This window comes from Brachyistius frenatus, unplaced genomic scaffold (assembly GCF_029030835.1).
Source record: "Brachyistius frenatus isolate BFR_SWC_R1_liver_20210118 unplaced genomic scaffold, ASM2903083v1 Contig_24, whole genome shotgun sequence".
Classification (NCBI taxonomy): Eukaryota; Metazoa; Chordata; class Actinopteri; family Embiotocidae; genus Brachyistius; species Brachyistius frenatus.
This window is the reverse complement of record NW_027210623.1, coordinates 4846196-4854598: the sequence shown is the minus strand read 5'-3', so window position 1 is coordinate 4854598 and position 8403 is coordinate 4846196. Positions and strand designations below refer to the sequence as shown.

The 8403-nt window shown below is 40.9% G+C and overlaps 1 protein-coding gene across 1 annotated transcript; it reads left to right on the top strand.

Moving 5' to 3' along the window:
• Positions 1-188: 188 nt before the first annotated feature.
• atic (5-aminoimidazole-4-carboxamide ribonucleotide formyltransferase/IMP cyclohydrolase) lies at positions 189-7928 on the top strand. Its single transcript, XM_069697823.1, has 15 exons — positions 189-357; positions 558-684; positions 767-910; positions 2255-2343; positions 2532-2683; positions 3858-4014; positions 4947-5072; positions 5194-5301; positions 5390-5475; positions 5561-5650; positions 6110-6235; positions 6354-6446; positions 6531-6713; positions 7217-7372; positions 7544-7928. The coding sequence occupies exons 1-15, from the start codon at positions 339-341 to the stop codon at positions 7661-7663; spliced, it is 1776 nt and encodes a 591-aa protein (XP_069553924.1). The 5' UTR covers positions 189-338; the 3' UTR covers positions 7664-7928.
• The last annotated feature ends 475 nt before the right edge of the window (positions 7929-8403 follow it).

The following is an 8403-nucleotide window of genomic DNA, read 5'->3' as shown; positions in this document are numbered from 1 at the left end:
TAATTATTATTATTAGTAGTACGCTATTACTTATACTGTTATTATCATTATAACCTTACCTTACTTTATGGATCGTCATTGATGGTTTTTGCGCACGAAAATGCGCTTTTTCTGCGCAATGTGGCTCTTCTGGGTGCACTTGTGCGTCGGAAGCAGGCCAACTTGAGAAGGGCGGGTCTTTCTAGTTTTGAAGCACATGATGAAGCTTTGATAACAGTCTTGCAGATTTACCTCAGCCTCCCCTAACTTCCTCTGCGAACAGTAGAATTGGGTGAAGCCCGAGCAGAAACCCAGCTGACATCCAAGACAAACTGCGCGCTGACGCTGAGACGGAGAACATGGCGTCCTCCGATTTTGGTAAGAAGTTTTCTGCACGTTTAATGAACTCTTTCTCGTCGCTGTAAAGTTTTGTTCCGCTGCATGCGGGTTAGCTCACTGGCTAACATGAGCCAACGTGGCCAGCTTTAGTTCCCTGCAACACATCGCGTTACACTCTTCGTTTTGTGTCTGTGAAATGGCCGAAGAGGTAAAGTCATCTCCTCCATGTGTCCTCGCAGCACTTCTGAGTGTGTCAGACAAAACCGGACTGGTGGACTTTGCCAAAAGGCTGGTGGGTGCTGGACTGTCTCTGGTTGCCTCAGGTGGCACGGCCAAAGCCCTGCGTGATGCTGGACTGGCTGTCAGGTGGGTGCTCAAGTGGTCCTTGCAGGAAAAGTGAAAGCCAGTGCAGCTTCTCTAACCCGTCGGAGTCTCCGCTGTGCTTCAGGGACGTGTCTGAGCTGACCGGACACCCGGAGATGCTGGGAGGCAGAGTGAAGACCCTCCATCCTGCGGTCCATGGAGGCATCCTGGCCAGAAAAACCCCCACTGACACAGCAGACATGGAGAAGCTGGGCTACAGCCTGGTCAGGTGAGAAAAAGACAATCCAAACACTCAGAAAGTCATAGTTTTAAGCAGTCTTTGGCTGTATAAAAACAAAAAACACACAACAAAAACAACCCGTGATGGATATTTATATACAACAGAGTGAGAAAATAGGAATCAGAAGTAATTACTATCAGGCCCAAGTGGTTGAAAGAGCATTCGTTGAGCCGTGGCAGAGAAGCAGATTACAAACCGATGTGGTTGGATTGCAAACTTAATTTTAGTCAAAGCACGTGCAGTTGATTTAGCAGCAGGATAATTGGAAAACTGCTGCTCTCTCTCTCTCTCTCTCTGGCTCCTCTTGTGACTCTCATTTCTTTAGGACTAAATGAACATGATTAAATCTCAGATTTCACCGTATTTTCACCAATCATTTAAATACCAGTCTGATGGAGATACAACCGCACTGATTGGCTGTTGATTGCTTAACACAGACATTTGATAGAAAAAGCTATTGTTTCTGGGTTTTATCGTGTTTCATTTTTTTAAAGTTTTGTGTGAATTTGAAAAGAGTTTGAGTGTATCATCTGATGAATATTCACAACATGAAACTGGCAGTGTCCCAGCTGATTAATTTACTGACTTAAAAAAAAAAAAAAAAGCAGGATATGTACTTCTAGAGATTTTTATTCACACGGTTACATTGATACCAGCGGTGTTTATTTTTTTATATGTATCAAAAAATGCATACAATTAGAGGCACAAACTGCAGCAAAGATCTTCTACTGAAGTCAGAAGAAAAGGGATTTTTTTTTTTTTTATTTTTTTTTTTTGTAAGACTCGCATTAGCTGAATCCAAACTAAAAATCGTGTCACTCAGGGAGAACTTTTCCCGACTGTCAACCGAGGAACCTTGTTTCCCTTAACAACATTAACTGAACAGCTCGTGAAATTGAGCACAGAGATCCTCATGACACCCATGTTTTTGTTTATATAATTTCCCAACAAATTTACTTATACCTAAACTTGTTTGACCTGCATGAAGGTCAAAAATGAAAGGAAATGTCCATAATTCACTGAGATTAATTACTACCATTATTATTTTTTGTGTGTTACTGAGCATTAACATACTTCCAAAGCTAGAATTAGAAGTCACATGAGTGTTTGAGTCATTGCTGCACTGTTATCATGGACACTGGCATTTAAAATGTGGGGCTGCTTGAATTTTGGCCAAAGTTTATACCGTTAATGGGGCTTTCTGCAGACCCAGAAATGTTTTTACATTATGTCTTATTCAATAATATCCCTTTTGTAGCCGTTACTTTGGAGATGAAAACTTTGTTTTCAGAAGATGATCTGGATTTTAAACAATTGTTTGTTCTTTTCAAGGGTGGTGGTTTGCAACCTCTACCCGTTTGTTAAGACCATCTCGAACCCGGATGTTACCGTGGAGGATGCTGTAGAGCAGATTGATATCGGTAAGTCCAGCTGATGTGGCTTGCATGCGCATTACAAAAAATAATGCTTTAAAATGCTCAAAGGTTGAAGCTTCCAACTGCAGTAAAAATAAAAATGATTCATCCTCAGCCTCATTAACATTGAAATCTCTGATTATTTATGAAAAAGTTTTTTGTTTTTTTTCTTCTTTTCTTTTCTTTCCTTCCAGGAGGTGTAACTTTGCTGAGAGCAGCAGCCAAGAACCATGCTCGGGTCACCATTGTTTGTGATCCTGCTGACTATCCGCTGGTTGCCAAGGAGATGGAGAGTTCAGGAGACAAAGATACGACCCTGGAAACACGCAAGACTCTGGCCCTCAAAGTAAGTTTGTTTTCTTGACCCATTTTAATTTGCAAGTATGTGACTTGAATTTGCAGAAGCACACTCGGGGTAACTTCTCGGATTTGTTAACTCTGGAGTGCTCAAGTACTCGATAGTACATTCATGTGGGAGGAATGTTTACCTTCCCAAATGTAACTTCACTCATAATATTTTCTTTCTTTCTTTTTTTAAGATGGTAAAAAAAATAAACTAGAATTGGGGAGGTTTTTTTTTTAATTCATTTTAGGCCCGTTATTACACTTCAGTTTTAAGTGGGCTTGTCCTGGAGCCAGTTTTATTTATTTATTTGGTCTTGAATAAAGAACCAGAATGCATTGCAACTGAGCTCAAAGAATTCTGCAACAATTTTGATGATCGATAAACAAAACAGCCAAATAAAATACAATGTTAACATTTAAGATAATCAATTCACCTCATTTTAAATGAACTGTTGTATGTTTGTATATGGTTTAAAGTGTTAAACTGTCACTGTTCAGACTTGTTCCACTCTAATCACAATGTGAGAAAAGACTTACAAGTGTGGAGTAAGAGGGGAACTCATGCCTTTGGCTGTTTATAAGAAATGAGCAGGCGTTTGTCTTAAAAGGACAGTTGAGGAAATGGTAACCACATGCTGTCACCAAACATAAGCGGGGCCAGGAGGTTTATTAGGCAAAAGTTAATATATACTTTTACTATTTTATTGCTATTCTATTTAATTACTTCGTTTAGATAATTCCCCTCTTTAACCACCATTGTGTCCAAGTACTAATTCCAACACCATTAGGAAGTTTAGCTGCTCTGCACTCTTCTTCTGGTTTGGTTGTGTTTGCTTTGTGAGGGTCAATGCTAGACAAAGTCCAGTGTCGGCTTTTTATCACAAGTGGTGAAATGTGTGTTTATGTTAGAGTTCAACTTTTGAGATCTGGTGAACTCTGACCTCGTAGTCAGACAGAATGGATCGTTGTTAAATACGTGCATTTTAAGCCATAAATTGTGTCTCCCTGCTTTGGGGATGATAGCTGCATACAAAGTGCAGATGTCGCCATCATAAAATAGTCATGCTTGTGTTAAACGATTAAATCTGGAGTGGTAAGTTGCGAATGCTCTGATGTTTTTAAGCACACGTTAGCAGGTTTTGTATTGTCTATTGTTTATTTCATTTCCTGTTCAGGCCTTCACACACACAGCACAGTATGATGAAGCCATATCAGACTACTTTCGTGGACAGTACAGCCGCGGTGTGTCCCAGCTGCCTCTGCGTTATGGCATGAACCCCCACCAAGCACCCGCCCAAATCTACACCGTGCGGCCTGCCCTCCCACTCAAAGGTACACGCTCATCACAGCTGCCTCTACTGTCCTCGAGGTTACAGTGTTTTCCATGTTAGCAATTCTTGAGGAATTTGTCTTCAAAACAATAGTTTTGGGAAAGTTTGAGGGGCAGGTGGGCAGATTTTGTTGCCTTTGGAGACATTACATCTCATTATTTCCTCTTGTTTCCGGGCATTTTGCCAAAATGGCTCAGTTTTGCTTGAACATCTATTTAGGTACAAACATATGGTCTACTTTTATGATTTTAATGATGATCTCATCCAGACCAACTAGCAATGAGTGCAACAAAAGAAAACGTTACCAAAGTTTAGGCGACAAATAAAACAGCGGGGGTTTCGGCAGTAGTGCTCATTCAGTATCTTTTTGTTCCTAAAATGAACATGTTAGAACAGCTACTATAACAGCTATAGTAATGAAGTAATACAATTATATGTAATTCTATGTTATTTTATTTGTAGTATGTGTGTGTGTGTGTGTGTGTATATATATATCATTTAAGAAAAAGGGTTCTTTTGAAAGAAATTTGTGAAGCGAGTGGAAGATAAATCAGACAGGAGGTAGATATTTTGCATAGATTATTATTAAATATTCATTACATCCCTCCTCAGGGTTTTTCCTAGGTTACTGGAGGGCTTGGGTGCTCAGTGTTTGTCAGGGGGCTTATTAAAAACATTTTGCAAACACACTTCCATTAAAAATAACAATAATCACAAAACATTGGTAAGACGGGGCTAATAGTGAATTTAAACTACAATTTCCTCATCCTTCCATGGGCAGCACCTTTGGTAATATTAATTTTTAAATATATTTTTATGTTCATATGATTTTAAGGGTGATTTGAAAAAAACAACACGTGATTGTGGTGTTATAATTGTAGGGAAACCCTGAAACTTGATTGTTACTTGTCTTCCTTCCACCGCCCCTCTTAGTGGTCAACGGTTCCCCCGGCTTTATCAACCTGTGTGACGCTCTGAACGCTTGGCAGCTAGTCAGAGAGCTTAAGAGTGCCCTCGGCATGGCTGCTGCCACTTCCTTCAAACATGTCAGCCCTGCTGGTAAGACAAAGAGACTTTCAGACACACAGTCTTACCTCTCAGGTACCTCTTACAGTGTAAGTGTGATCTATATTTATAATCGGAAAATGCCTTTTTTTTTCCTTCTCTCTTTCTCCTAAAGGAGCTGCTGTCGGAGTTCCTCTGACTGAGGAGGAAGCCAAAGTGTGCATGGTGCATGACATGCTGAAGGATCTCACCCCGCTGGCCACGGCCTACGCCAGGGCAAGAGGTGAGAAACACAGAAACGTGCTGCAGATAATCTGAAGGATTCTGTGTTTTGAACTTTATCGATATATCACCTCTTTCTACATCTCCAGGTTCAGACAGAATGTCTTCTTTTGGAGATTTCATTGCCGTTTCAGACGTGTGTGACGTTCCCACCGCCAAGATAATATCAAGAGAGGTAAGGAACAAATAAAGATGAAAACAAATGAGGGGTTCTTTTAAGTGAAATTGTTTTACATAACCGTGAATCCATTTGTTCTCAGGTGTCTGATGGTATCATTGCTCCTGGTTATGATGAAGAGGCGCTGAAAATCCTCTCCAAAAAGAAGAATGGCAACTACTGTGTGCTTCAGGTGAGAGTGGCTTCGCCAGGTTTGACTGAATCAGTGACCAGAGAGGAGAAACCAAAAACTCACTCCAGAGAGGACCTTTTGGTTTTTTAGTTCCCTGAACACCACTATAGATTCTTCTTCAGGGGTCAGGAGAGAGGTATTTGGTTGGTTGCAATCTGCCACCTCACCACCAGATGTCGTTAAAATCCTACACACTGTTCTGTAAATAATCTCCCTCCATTCCTTCCCTGTAAACATCTGGGGTATTGCTTTTCATAACTGGAAGCCATCCTAACAGAACAAAAACTAGCTAAAATTATAATAACCTGGGAAAAAAAAAAAAATGTACCTGCCCAAATAAAGAGAAATTAACCCCTAAAAAGTTGCAGCTAAATCTGGTAATTTTTATATTGAAATAATTGAATAGGAAAAAAAAACAGTTTGATTTACTGTTGTTGGCCTCGTGTGTGTTTGCTCCAGATGGATCCAGACTATGAGCCGGATGACGCTGAAGTGAGAGTGCTGTTTGGGCTCCATCTCAAACAAAAGAGGAACGGAGGGCTCATTGATAAGAAATTCTTCAGCAACGTCGTGTCCAAAGGCTCCGTGAGTCTCTGTTGTGTATTTACTGCCATTACTGACACAATTCAACCTAAATGACAGGTGTTCACCCCTTCTTTTATTTATTTTTTTATTTTTTGTGTGTTTGTTTGTGACCTCCAAGCTCTCTGAGGAAGCTGTGCGTGACCTCACTGTGGCCACCATCGCTGTCAAATACACCCAGTCCAACTCTGTGTGCTATGCTAAAGACGGACAGGTATGAACAGGCAGATGTAAGGAGGAAACAATCCGAATGAGCCACAAGTTTTCTCTAATGCGTTCTCTCGTCTCTGTTTGACAGGTTATCGGTATTGGAGCGGGTCAGCAATCTCGTATTCACTGCATGCGGCTGGCGGGTGACAAAGCTGATAACTGGCAGCTGAGACACCACCCTCGTGTCCTGAACATGAAGTTTCGCAGCGGTGTGAAGCGAGCAGAGATGGCCAACGCCATCGACCAGTATGTCAGCGACACCATTGGAGAGGTGAGTGGGTGACGGCGACCAACGTGGACTTGGTTGCTGTAGCTGCATCCTTTTCATGATGAAAATATCTCGTTGTATTTTTACTCGCCGACATTTTTAAAGAATGGCCATTTAGGCTTTGTTTTGTAGATTTTGAGCAGAAAAATCTTTTTCTTTGATCAAAATGTACAAATAGGACACGAACACAATACCATGTCGGCACAGTGCAGGAAACGCTGCAGATTTGAGTTATTAGACAAACAGATTTGTGGAGTATTTTATTTAAAGAAGTAATCAAGTAGTGTAATGTTATGCATGTCTGTGGCTGGTTATTGCTACCATTAGTTGGCTAAAGCTACGTGTCGGTTTCCTTTTGTTCCTTACTTTGACCGTATGTGTCCACGGTCCACATCAGTCTGTTCAACATCTCTGATGTTCGGTGTCACGTCTTATCACCAAAACGTGCCACGTTTGAGACACTGAAAATAAATGAGCCCTGTATTGTGTGTGTTTTGTGTTGCCAGGGCCCAGACTTGGCAGTTTGGAAGTCGATGTATGAGGAGGTGCCGGAGCTTCTGTCCAACACTGAAAAGAAGAACTGGATCAGCTCCATGCAGGCCGTGGCGGTCAGCTCTGACGCCTTCTTCCCCTTCAGAGATAACATAGATCGTGCCAAACGGGTAAATCTCGCACACGTCCACACACGGCGAATACGCTTGCATGTACGTCGTCAAGAAACTACGTGCGAATGGCCAGCTAACCCGTGTTGTAATCTTCTGCATGCTGGAGTGTCACTACAGCTTTCTAACCCTCTTTCCTCTCGTTTCTTCCCTCTGTGTGTCTGTCTGCAGAGTGGTGTTGAGTACGTCGCAGCTCCAGCGGGCTCCGCTGCGGACGAGGTTGTGATCAATGCCTGTAATGAGCAGGGCATCACTCTGGTGCACACCAACCTGCGACTCTTCCACCACTGAGCAACACTTTCCCAGGTGTTTTCTTTAAACACTTTCCATTCACGGATTTGCATTATTACGAAGTCAAAAAAAAATTTGTTTTCTAACATAGCTGACACTCAAACGTGAACTTCCCTCATCAAGTGTAGATATTACAAATGTTTGTGACATTAATTACATTCCCAACTTGTGATTCTAACATTTAGAGAGATGATACAGTAACTGTTAATGTTCCTTCTAGTTCAGCAACTCATTAGTGTGAAATAAACTGTTCTTGAGTCCTGGAGTGCGTTGTTGTTTTATATATATATATATATATCAATTTTTTTCAAATCCATTTCGGAAAAGCAAAACAAAAGTTCATTACAACACAAATCTTTTTCTGTTGCTAGAATATATTAAAGGTCCCTCAACATCTCAGATACAGGCTGTTGGTAGACATTAGCTAGCTGGCAGCACAGTGGAGCCTCCAGCATCATCAATGCAGCACAAGTCAGACAGGTTGGTGGCAAAAAAAGTGAAATAAGGCAATTTAATGTAAAATTTACATCAGTTGAAAACCAGTAATTTCTCCCTTTTTAAATGGTATAAATTTTACTTTTAAACAAAGGATTTTATAACTTCAAATGGCTTCAGCTTTGACTGCAAACATTTATTCATTGCATTTACTAAATATTTAAAAAAAAAACATTTTTAAACCATTTGTTGTTTTTTGGGGTTATGTAGGTTTTAAGTTGTGCTTTTATTTTAGAGGACAGAGC

Excerpts from the sequence above, each read along its gene's own strand:
- atic (XM_069697823.1), top strand. Across the intron at positions 2,344-2,531 it reads TGTAGAGCAGATTGATATCG|GAGGTGTAACTTTGCTGAGA; the intron begins GTAAGTCCAGCT and ends CTTTCCTTCCAG. Across the intron at positions 2,684-3,857 it reads GCAAGACTCTGGCCCTCAAA|GCCTTCACACACACAGCACA; the intron begins GTAAGTTTGTTT and ends TTTCCTGTTCAG.